General features: G+C 38.2%; 1 protein-coding gene across 1 annotated transcript; it reads left to right on the top strand.

The window, feature by feature from the left end:
• The first annotated feature begins 440 nt into the window (after nt 1-440).
• LOC308705329 (uncharacterized protein) lies at nt 441-10,141 on the top strand. The gene is made up of 7 exons (XM_081390281.1): nt 441-649; nt 1,049-1,078; nt 3,784-3,984; nt 4,156-4,242; nt 4,542-5,549; nt 6,299-6,467; nt 9,452-10,141. Exons 3-7 carry the CDS (start codon nt 3,786-3,788, stop codon nt 9,579-9,581), a joined length of 1,593 nt encoding a protein of 530 aa, XP_081246407.1. The 5' UTR covers nt 441-649; nt 1,049-1,078; nt 3,784-3,785; the 3' UTR covers nt 9,582-10,141.
• The last annotated feature ends 1,797 nt before the right edge of the window (nt 10,142-11,938 follow it).

Here is an 11,938-nt window from a genome sequence, read left to right as displayed (position 1 = left end):
ACTTTTACCTGACAGAAACAAATTTATACAGGTCTTGATTTTCATACATATGTATTTCCTGTTTTCCTACATAGCATGATTACTTTCATTAAAACATCAACTCTTGAAAGGTAGTTGTGATGGGACAATATGACTTGATATGATGGCAAGCCCTGCTGGTTTGTTGTTTGGGCATTATGTGGACATGGATGCATCAGTCAAGCACTGTTGTGGTTGTTAAAAAATATATATAAAAAAAAAAAAAAAAAGAAAAAAAAAAGAAAACTGTTAAACTACATTCACACTGCAGGCTTTGTTTATTTCCCATATCACGTGTAAACTGGCAAACTGCAAAGTCAGGAGCAGGAGATTTTGGGACACATGACTATAAACATGTGAAACTTAAAAAAAAATAGGTGAAACGTCCAATAATTTTAAAGAACAACGGCAACGTTTGAGTGGGAGGGGTTACGTTAGAAAGCGCGAAACAGCCCAGAGAGACCGTTACAGACACATTTGTGAGCCAGAGAGGAGCGCGGCTGTTTTTTCGTTTTCATAGTGTTTGCTTGAGACAGTTTGGAAGTGAGCGACTTTTTTGTGCAACGCGTTGTGCCATATTCAGGATGCAAAAGATACCACTCACAGTCTGCAAGTAAACAAGAACTACAAGGTACGTAAGCCCGAAATATAAACTGTATAACTAACGTTAACATTACCAACTCAAGCATGGTAACTTTAGTTAGCATAAATGTTAGCTTGTTAGTGCTAATCATTTACCATCTTTGACTTTACTCCAGCTTTGCAAACGTGCTAATTCTATAACTTGTGTTGTGACCTGAAAGTCGACGTTAACGTGTTAGTGTAACGTTAAACAGTGCCAATGTTATGAGTGAAGTGTTGGCTCACTAACGTTATAATGTAACGTTAGGTTGAGATAGTGTTAACTGTTTTACATATTTAACTAACGTTACTTGCACACAATAGTTTCCAATATAAGTTATTTGTATTTTTTTTCTCAATTAAGATTGCCTATGCACTCAAATATATTTTTTTTTCTGTCTCTCAACAGATTTTGCTGACCTCAAAGTAATCTGAAGAGGTGAGTGTTTTGCCATGGTCCAAGAATACACTTGTCACAGGTGTGGTGTTTCTGTGAAAACCTTAAAAGGTTATGTTCAACATCAAGAGCTACACAGAAATGAGGCTCATTACCAGTATGCATGTTGCATAACAGGTTGCAAGTCTCACTTTAGAAATTATAATGCATTTAAATGCCATGTTTACCGTCATCATAAGCAGGCATCTTCTGTGTCACAGTGTGAGACTTTGCAGGGACCATTTAAATGTGAACTTACTCACTGTAAGAAAGAGTTGATTGATCTGAAAGATCTTTTGTGTCACCTGAAATCTCATGCTTCAAAAAGAGAGGAGGTGCAATGCCCATTCAAAAACTGTGATAAGACTTTTTCAGTGAAATCATCTTTAACGTCCCACCTATCTAGAAAGCACAAACATTCCACAGCTCTTCATGTCTCTGGTGCATACTGTCTTCCTTCAGCTCCTAGTGAGCCTCAGTTTTCTGTTGTTGAAAGCCAGTCAGATGAAGGGGCAGTTGATGATGGGCCTGGTGAGGTTACACTGGATCCTGCACAAATGAAGAGCTTATACATGAGAAACCTATGCATGTTTTACATGAAGTTGCAGGCAAAGCACCTCATCCCCTCCTCTACAATACAGTTGATTGTAGAAGAAATTAATAGTCTCAGTGGTGTTTGCCAGCAACACACAAAGAATCAACTTAAAGTATCTCTTCATGCAAAAACTAAACTAACAGAGACAGAAATTAAAGATGTTTTGACGACCCTAGATGACATAGATATGCATTCATCCTGTAGCTCTGCACTTTCTACAGAGTACAAGAGAAAGCAGTATTTTGAGGAGAATTTTGCCTATGTGCATCCACAGACAGTTTTTTTGGGGTTTGATGAAAACAGAAAAGAGCGAAATGCTCAGTACATTCCCATAAAAGATACATTAACAGCTCTGTTAAAAGATCCTGCTGTGTGGGAAGAATGTTCTACAACTGGGAATGAGAGTGCACCTCGTATTTTTAACGATGTGTGTGATGGATCTTTATTCAAATCCAATCCTCTGTTTTCAGAGTCAGGTCTCACTTTAAAGGTGATACTGTATCAAGATGCTTTCGAGGTGGTTAATCCCATTGGCTCTGCAAAGAAAAAACACAAAATGCTTGGGGTCTACTTCACTCTTGCAAACTTTAATCCTTTTCGTCGATCCACCGTTGATAACATGCAGCTTTTGCTCTTGTGTCGAGAGGCTGATTTCAAGCATTTTGGCCATGAGAAAGTGTTCTCTCCATTGTTATCAGATCTCAGAGAACTGGAGACAAATGGTCTGAATATACGTGGAAACACTGTGAAAGCAACACTCTATTGCATTGCTGGGGATAACTTGGGTTCGCATAATATCGGTGGCTTCACAGAAAACTTCAGTACATCGCGCTATTTCTGCCGGTATTGTCACATTACCAGAGATAAGCTAGACGACTTTGAACACAATGCATCCATCCGCACAGTACAAGACTACAATGACACTATACAAGAGCTGCACAATGATGATGTAAGTGAAGTCAGAGGTTTGAAATTTGACTCGATCTTTAACTCTCTGGCTTTTTTCCATGTCTGCCAGCCAGGCCTCCCACCCTGTATTGGCCATGATTTGTTTGAGGGTGTTGTGGCATATGACCTTGCCATTTACATAAACTACTTTGTCAAGGTGAAGAAATTCTTCACATATTCCCAACTTAATCGTAGGATTAGGCAGTTTGGCTATCAGGGATCTGATGGTAATTCTACACCCTCAGAAGTTTCTGAAAAGGGTGTAAAACTAGGTGGACAGGCAGCAGAAAACTGGTCTTTGCTGAGACTTCTCCCTCTTATAATCGGGGATAGGATCACAGATACAGAGAATCCAGTATGGCAGCTGACTGTCCAACTGAAAGAGGTAGTGGAATTAATTTGTGCCCCTAAAATATCAGCACCACAGATTGCTCTGCTCAATGTTCAGATACGTGACTATCTAGAGGCAAGGAAAGAAATGTTTCCTGCGCACAAATTGAGACCAAAGCACCATTACCTCACTCACTACCCTGCACTGATACTGAAATTTGGCCCTCTCATGCGGTTGTGGACAATGAGGTTCGAGAGCAAGCATTCATACTTCAAAAGATGTGTGCGAAGAACACAAAATTTCAAAAATGTATGTCAAACACTTGCCAGAAACCACCAGCTACTACAAGCCTACTTACATGCAGGCTCTTTTTTTGCACCTTCATTGGTGGTGAAGAACTCCACTCCTTTCCATGCTGAACTGTACAGCAATGCAGTGCGCACTGCTGTTGGAGAAACTTTGGTCAAGGAAACCAATGTTGTGGCAAGTACAGAGGTACAGTGGAAAGGCACTCAATACAGAAAGGGGTTCTTTCTTTGTCTGAGCCACGGTGAGTCAACCGAATTCGGACAAATTCAGCTTATACTGGTGAAGGAGGAGAAGCATGTGTACTTTATTGTTACACCTCATAATGTGTCATATTTAGCGGAGTTTGGACTTTATGAAGTGAAAGAGGCAAGGCAGACCATGAAGTGTGTGAAAGGAGAGCTCAAACTGGATTATTATCCATTGCCTGAGTACAAGCTTTTTGGGACAAGAGTCATTTCACTGAAACACAGCGTTGTTGATACAGAGTAAAGAAAACTATCAATGTGTCTTTTCTCTCCTGTATAGTTATGGATACACAGAGTGCTCTTTCCTCTTTCCTTACCTCAACACTCCCAAAACTAAGGGAACTTGACCCTTTGCTCGAGGCTCTTCAAGAATTAGGAGTTCACGACCTTGAAGACTTGAACTACATTCAAGAAAGTGACCTTCTTCATGTCCTGAAGCCAGTGGAAGCAAGGAAACTTATTTCCCATTTTAAAACCACAAGTATGTGTTTGTACTTAATGCAACTTTTAATATTAAGAACATTAGATATATGCTAATATATATGATATATGCTTTTTCTGGTGTTCTTATTATCTCCAAATAAAGGTTTATGTTGTTACTGTGGCAAAAAAAATAAACAAGACATAACTCCACTATTGTGTGTCTTTTAAGGCCAAAGAGATGCGTTGGACAGTCTTCCCAGCAACCAACAGTCTTGTGACAGTCCTCATACACGGCCTGATGAGATGTTTCCTTCTGGTGAGTCCATGCCTATTGCACAGAATGTGACTTTTTTGGTCTTTGAACTTATCATTAGTCTTGTCTGAAGTTTCACTATTTGGCAAGTATGTATCTTCTCTACATATGGCCATTAACTATTCTAAAAATAAAAGGGCACCATGTCTGTGTTGCTCCACTACATAACTAAACAGAACATAATTTTGTGTAATTTTTCTGTGATTGTTTAAAAAACAAACTAAGCCCCCAAAAATTGGTATGAAATTGTTTGGCTTTGCAGTGCATGTTGTATCATCATATTTTCATCTGTAACCTTTCAGGTGGCTACAGCTCAGCAAGTTCAAATTCACCAAGGTCAACATCTAGTTCAAGTATAGGTTGCACACCTCGTCGACCGTCTGACAACAGCTGGCATTTCAATTTTGAAATTCCATGGAAGAAGTTGCCATCTGAGCTCATCAGAAAATTAGAAGAAGGGAAGCGACCAACAAAGAGTGACAGACTTGAAATGATACGGCTGATTATCAGTGAAATCTTAACAATATGCCCAACACCCGCAAAGAAACACCTCAGTGAGATCGCAAGAAAGATGGCAAAGGTGTATCCTGTGGCATTCACTGATGTCATTGAAGGTGAAATTGTGGGCAGTGGATATGACTCACTCACAAAACAGATGCTCAGCAGGGTGGATAACTTGAAGAGAGGAAGCACTCCACTTTCCTTAAAAAGACAACTTATTAGCACCAGTGAAGGAGAGGATACCCCACCCAGGAAGAGAAGACTAGACACCTATGGATGCATTAATTGGCAACCAATGCGTCTACCAACTGATGAAACACTGGAATCCCAGAAGCAAGCACAAGAACAGTTAAAGAAAATGTACAAAGAAAGATGCCGTGACACGAAATGTATTGAGAAAATGATGAGGACCACTTTCTTCACTCAGAGAAAAGACATTATCAATGGAATTGAGACCTCTGATTTGATAAACGATTGGCCATATTTATTTGAAATAACTGGCATGAAGACTCATTTCAAAGAGCTTACAGGCATGGACATTGATAACAAAGCCATGGAAAACAAATATGCCAGGGTTATTTCATACCTCAAGACCAGTGACAAGACAGGGAAGATGGAGACCATCTTCAGAGAAATGGAAGCATCAAGCAAGAATGTTGCAGATGTCAGTGCTGCTGGGTTTCTTCAACTACTTGTTAGATATTTCAATGAGGAAGAAGACCAGATGTTCCATAAACTGGATCAAACAATCCTGCCCTCTGAAGTGAACTGTGCGGAACTTCCAAGTACGCCATGCATTGTTGTGTGTGGTAAGTTTGAATATTTTCTTTTTCTGACATAGTTATGTTATTATATTATTATTATAATTTACTATTGGTTATTAAAGGTGTAGTTATTCTTTTTTGCCTTCTTCCTTTACATATGATGGCATGGATTATACACTGGTAGCAAAATTAATTTATGGGCATTTGCTCAAGCTACAGTCATGTAGATAAGGTTGATCAGTAAGCCAGCAGCTTGTCAGATTTGTTGAAATGCAGTTATTTGATTCATATGCAGCTAATTTCTATCTGACTAGATACTGCCTACCTGTGAAGTAGAGCTGTCCTCGATTGAAGAAATTCAAGGTCAACAAATAATCATTCAGTTGTATCGACTAATCGATTAGTTGATTTAATCGAGTTTCTCCGCAAAGAGTCATGCAAAAGCACCACTTTAATTCGTGTTTACCAGAGATGTGCACGCACGTTTCTTGGAAATAAGTCATTCAGCATGAAAAAAGCATAAAACATGCCTAATCAACTGAAGAGATCTTAGTTGACTTCTGCAACATTACCTACCCCAGATTTATATGTAATGATAATATCGTATTGTTTGTCTGGTGATTTCCACCCCTACCAATTGTGTGATGGATGTTTTTTTTCATGTTTCGTGTGTTTTAGTTAAATATAATTTAACTTTACAAACGTATTGAATAATTACTGGACTTTATGGTCTTTGAGCACAGTTTGTCACAAAAATACAGATCCCCTGCCTGTCTTTTGTGTGTTTACAACAGGAAATTCTCCATTGGCAGCAGAGTACTTCATGCTTTCTGTGGACCAGACCATTGTGAATGGTCACATCAATGCCTTCACTGATGCTCTTGTATTGATGTTTGCCACGTACTACTGCCTGAACATATCTTACCCAGAAGGCCAAGGAGCAACATTGGAGTTCTTGCAGAGGTGAGAAAAAAGTCAATTTTTTTTTTGAAAAGTTTTATTGATTTTTGGTATAAAGAACACAGCACAGGGTCAGTGGAGTACATGTTCTTAGTAATAATACTCAAATGTCTCTGACATCAAAGTTTTCGGTGGTGACTTTGCATTATGATTGGTATTCTGTCCATTTTTCGCATTTCTTCAGACGTCCATTTTAAATATCCAAACAGATATAGAATGACTAGAAAAAATAGTTACCCCTTTAAAATCGAATGCAATTTAATAAAAGAGCCTTGCACAGGACAGGATTTCACAACTTTCCCTTGCTGTCTTTTTCACTACATTTTCTCAACCGTAGAGAGTGTATTAAAGGGATACTCCACCGTCTTTTCATATTAAACTATGTTATTCCCTTAACTAAGATGAGTTGATATATACCTCTCTCGTCTCAGTGCGTGCAGCGAAACTTTGTTCACTCAGTTCATTCAATATGGGCCAAGCAGAGAAGCTACCAAACACCTCCACGTTTTCCCTATTTAAACACAGTTACTCGCGTAGTGTAACTCGACCTAGGACGGTGACACAAAACAAAACGTTGCGCTTTTCTAAGCGTGTAAAATGGATAACTATATTGTATGGCGGAATACCATAGCAAGTGCTTATGAGCACTTCGACCTGGCGGAGTAATATCTTCACTCGTGAAGAATACCCTCTCACCGGCCCCCGCTCCCTCTAGTGAAGATATTACTCCGCCAAGACGAAGTGCTTACAAGCACTTGCTATGGTATTCCGCCATACAATATAGTTATCCATTTTACACGCTTAGAAAAGCGCAACGTTTTGTTTTGTGTCACCGTCCTAGGTCGAGTTACACTACGCGAGTAACTGTGTTTAAATAGGGAAAACGTGGAGGTGTTTGGTAGCTTCTCTGCTTGGCCCATATTGAATGAACTGAGTGAACAAAGTTTCGCTGCGCGCGAGAGCGATTGAGTGCACGCACTGAGACGAGAGAGGTATGTATCAACTCATCTTAGTTAAGGGAATAACATAGTTTAATATGAAAAGACGGTGGAGTATCCCTTTAATAGACTTCTTAAAAGGTACTATGTGTCATGACAAAGACATGACATCATTAACAGCATGCTAACAAGCTTAACCCCAACACATTCTGTGTGGTTATTCTACTTTTTATCTCAAGAGGCGATAGTCCGATAGTATAGCTTGTGCCTCCTCCCCTCTAGTTTCAGTTGAGATGTATATGATGCAACAGCTGTGTGTGTGGGCCTTGTGTGCCTCAGCAGCACAGTGAGCAGCAAGTCCACATTAAGCCACTTTATATTATATTTCTTTAAGTTACAGTGCCCAGTATTGTGCCAATATGCCTCCACGCTGTGCTGTGTGAAATATATGGAAAGGGCGGGTCAGATCTGAGCAGGAAATGGTTGATAGTAACAGAGGCGGAACAGTGCCTGTGTGAAAAGCCACACACAGTGTGCCAGCACAGCGCATATTGTGCTATACTTTACAGTCTGCCTCACGTCTTGGATTGATATGTGAAAGTACATACAGCAGTGGAATTATGCCTTAACATTTTTTTTCAGTTGGACTCTAATTCAATATCAATATATTTTTGATATATCGTTACGTTACAGCATTTGTCACTGAACGACGTTCAGGGCACAGCCGTCAGTTTATTTTTATTCAAAGTCGAGCAGTTTAGAACACAATTGGCTGTGTTCTAAACTGCTTGTGTATAATGCCAGGAATAAAAACTACACTGCACTTTTGTTCCCATCTATATGCTGATACTGTTTGTGTTTTATCTCTTGCTGCTGTTTTTGCACAAATTTCTTACTTCAGTGAGGAATTTTCAGCAGCTACATGCGTGCTGCATGGAGGATTTTTTTTTAAATATGGTTTTCAAAAATGAGTGAAGTAACATACTCGATAATGTCTGCTCATTGTTAAAACAATAATTAAGATATTACCGTAGACGATACATATCTCACACTAGGGTTAGTCTATGTTAAACGCTATCCAGGTTCAGGTTGGTGTGTGTTGGTTTTTGTCCACCTCAATCTCCAGGTGTGTGTGTGTGTGTGTGTCTGAGTCTGTGTGTGTGTGAGAGTCTTTTTGAATGTTTGAGTGTGTGAGCCTGTGTTTGAGTGTGTCAGTAAGTTTGTGAGTTTGTGAGTTTGTGTGTGTCTGTGTGTGTGTGTGTGTGTGTGTGTTTTTTGTGCGTGTGTTTGTGTGTGTGTGTGTGTGTGTGTGTGTGTGTGTGTGTGTGTGTGTCCATCTCCAGGTCCAGGTTTGTGTGTGAGAAAAATTTGCAACAAGAAGTCTGTGGAGCAGTCATAGCATAGAAAGTGTAGCAATGGCATAGCAATGTCTTTAAAGGGATAGTTCACCCAAAAATGAAAATTCTATCATCGTTTACTCACCCTCAAGTTGTTCCAAACCTGTATGAGTTTCTTTGTTCTGTTGAACACAAAGGAAGATATTTGGAAGAGTGTTTGTAACCAAACAGATCTCAGTCCCCATTGACTATCATAGTATATATTTTTTCCTACTATGGTAGTCAATGGGGATCGAGATCTGTTTGATTCTGTCATTCTTCCAAATATCTTCCTTTGTGTTCAACAGAACAAAGAAACTCATACAGGTTTGGAACAACTTGAGGGTGAGTAAACGATGATAGAATTTTCATTTTTGGGTGAACTATCCCTTTAAGGTATCTGACACTAAGTGTTGGCAATGGAAATGTGTACTTGTCACTAAAAATATATCATATATATATATATATATATATGATATATTTAACTTAATCCCCACCCCGGTCCCCAAACACCACACCACCGCAAATAGAATCTAATTCTGTGGGAAACACTGCGTACATACAGTATGTTTTCCAATTTATTCCTGATTCGTCCTCATGTCAAGATATAAGGTATATTTTGCAGGAGTCCACATTTTATTACTAAAATTGTTTTATGTCTTTCACTTGACAGATGCCTTTTTAAGATCAACCCAGACAAGGGATCGAAAGTGGAGAAGAATTCTACCAAAAGGCAGCTGGCGGTCAGTCCGAAGGTTCTTTCCCTGATAACAAAAATATCGGACCATGAATGGAGGGAGTAAAAAAAAAAAAAAAACACTTTTCAGAAGGGAGACTATTGCAATCGAATGTCCCTAGTTCTTTCTCATGCACAGTTCATGTTGTTCTCACTACTGTATTCTTGAGTGTTCTTTAATTGTTGTCAGATAGTACCACTGCGACCCAGATGAATACTGGGTACACATTGTAACCATATTTTAAGTATAGAATTGGTTCACAGTACTGGACAAAGTTATTATAGTTATTAGTTTATAGGCTTCAGTACCTTCAGTTAAGTTACTGCAATAACAGTGGAAGCAAGCATTACACTGCACCTAGATTGACTTTTATCTTATCTGAAGTACCAGACAGACTTTTAAATTGTATTGCTTGTTTTTTTGTTTCAAGTGTTTTTATTTCACTGTGAATATTGGCTGAACCTATTGTAAACTGTTCTTGAACTTTTGCCTACAAGCAGCCAATTGTTAGACTGCTAGCAGTATGTAGCTATGCCGTTAAGCTATGTAAGCAAGTATGTTGCTAGAGCAGCAACTGTTTTCTATTCTGATCTGTTGGTCAACAGAATAAAATAATGTTGAACAGTAGTTAGTGTGTTCTGGTTCTTATTGTTAAGCTAAATCATTTGTCATTTAAGTACTGTTATAGCTTGATATTTTTTAATTTGTCCATTACATTTGCAGGTTGAATGTGTATAAATATGCGTTTAGTTATCATTATCATAGTGTTATGATATTTGACAAAATTATTTCTTTGGACATTTAAAACAAAGGTAAATCCATTGTAGCCATTGTTGTATAAATTAAATATACATTATTTCTATGTAAAATTTCATACAAAAAGTAATTATACTTAATATGCTCTAAAATTAATGGTAGATTGCTCTAATTGTACTCACACATACTTGTTTAATAACAGTATTTGCTTTTCTTTTTAAAGGCGAATCCATTGTTTTTATGGCAAAGTATGCTTATTTAACATTGAAGATTAATTAAATATACATTATCTTTATGTACAATTACATATAAAGAATTCTAAAATGAATGGTAGATTGCTGTAATTGTACCTAAATTCATTGTATTTATGGCAGAGTATGCTTTTTTTCCACATTAAAAATCAATTAAATACATGGGATTTATATGTAAAGTTCCATGTAAAAACTTGTAAAAAAAAGCTTATTATCTGTTTTACAAAAGTATTTTGACTTTTTTTTAAAGTTAAATCAAATTTTTTTGTGGGTGATATATCACTTTATTACATTAAATATTTATTAAATTAACAAAATTTTTACATAATAATATATTATAAATCTCAAATAATAGTGGCACTTTTCTGTATTATAGCAGCGTTTAACTGTATTTATAGGTAATTTAATTGTTTTTAAAGGTGTATATGCCTTTTTTAAACATTAAAAATCCCAATAATTACATGAGATTTAATGTAATATTAAAGATACAATCTGTTATTTAATTATGGAAAATTACTGTATTTTAACGTGATTGTTTTTTGCTGTTATTTTACGGTAATTTTTTGGCGCCCCAGCTGCCGGAATAATACCGTTTTTTTACGGGTTTTTTTTTTACAGTGCATGAAACCATTCAGAAAAATTTGGGCACAAATGGGTTAATCTTGAGTACCTATAGAGTAGTATTGCATCCTTCATATCTCCAAAAAGTCTTTAGTTTTATTATATTTATAAAAGAAAGATAGGCTGTACCGAGTCTTTCCGGAAAAAAACGAGCGGCTGGAGGCGGGCCGTGTGGGCGGAGCTAAAGCTGTGCTAACGCGCCGAGCTAACATTTGAAGCAGTTTTACTCACCGCCTGCGACCGCGAACCTTTAGCTATCATTGTGACTGCTCGATCCTTAAGCATTAGACGATCTGCAAATCCGTCGATCTGGGCTTTGTTTATAAAACAATCATCATCGAAATGCAGGGAACAAACAGTCTTGCACAAAAACAAACAGTCTCTGAAAAAACAAACTGCATCCACTGGTCCCTTAACGCTGGGTTCTTTGGGAATCTGTGCAGGGTTGTCTTGCCCTGGCAACCAAAAACACACTTCTTTGGTGACATTGACTTCCCTAAAGCCGAGCACAGCGCTTTGATGAGGTACTGCTTTCGCTCTCTTGCTCTGGTCTACGGTTGCGCGTGCGCCCGCGACCTTCCGGGAGAAGTGCCCTTAGGACCCATATAAGGAAATTCCCTTCTTATACTGTCTATGGAAATTCCGCCCCAGCTGACGTCACACAGACCCATACTCGAAAAAAACTTTCCGAAACTTGTGACAAACCGGAAGGACAATTTTTGGCACAGAAATACTCCTTCAAACGAAATTTTGTACGTTTTGTACCGTTTTGATGCGGTGCCCAGCAAACACAGA

The sequence above is a fragment of the Scardinius erythrophthalmus genome (genome assembly GCF_964197995.2).
Source record: "Scardinius erythrophthalmus genome assembly, chromosome: 17".
Taxonomy (NCBI): Eukaryota; Metazoa; Chordata; class Actinopteri; order Cypriniformes; family Leuciscidae; genus Scardinius; species Scardinius erythrophthalmus.
Note: the sequence above shows the minus strand (reverse complement) of the source record. Positions and strands in the feature narration are given on the sequence as shown.

What these genes read in the sequence shown, in the direction of transcription:
- LOC308705329 (XM_081390281.1), top strand. Translation starts at nt 3,786, where the DNA reads ATGGATACACAGAGTGCTCTTTCCTCTTTCCTTACCTCAACACTCCCA. An exon ending in TTCCCATTTTAAAACCACAA is followed by an intron (nt 3,985 to 4,155) that starts GTATGTGTTTGT and finishes GTGTCTTTTAAG; the next exon opens with GCCAAAGAGATGCGTTGGAC. An exon ending in TGATGAGATGTTTCCTTCTG is followed by an intron (nt 4,243 to 4,541) that starts GTGAGTCCATGC and finishes GTAACCTTTCAG; the next exon opens with GTGGCTACAGCTCAGCAAGT.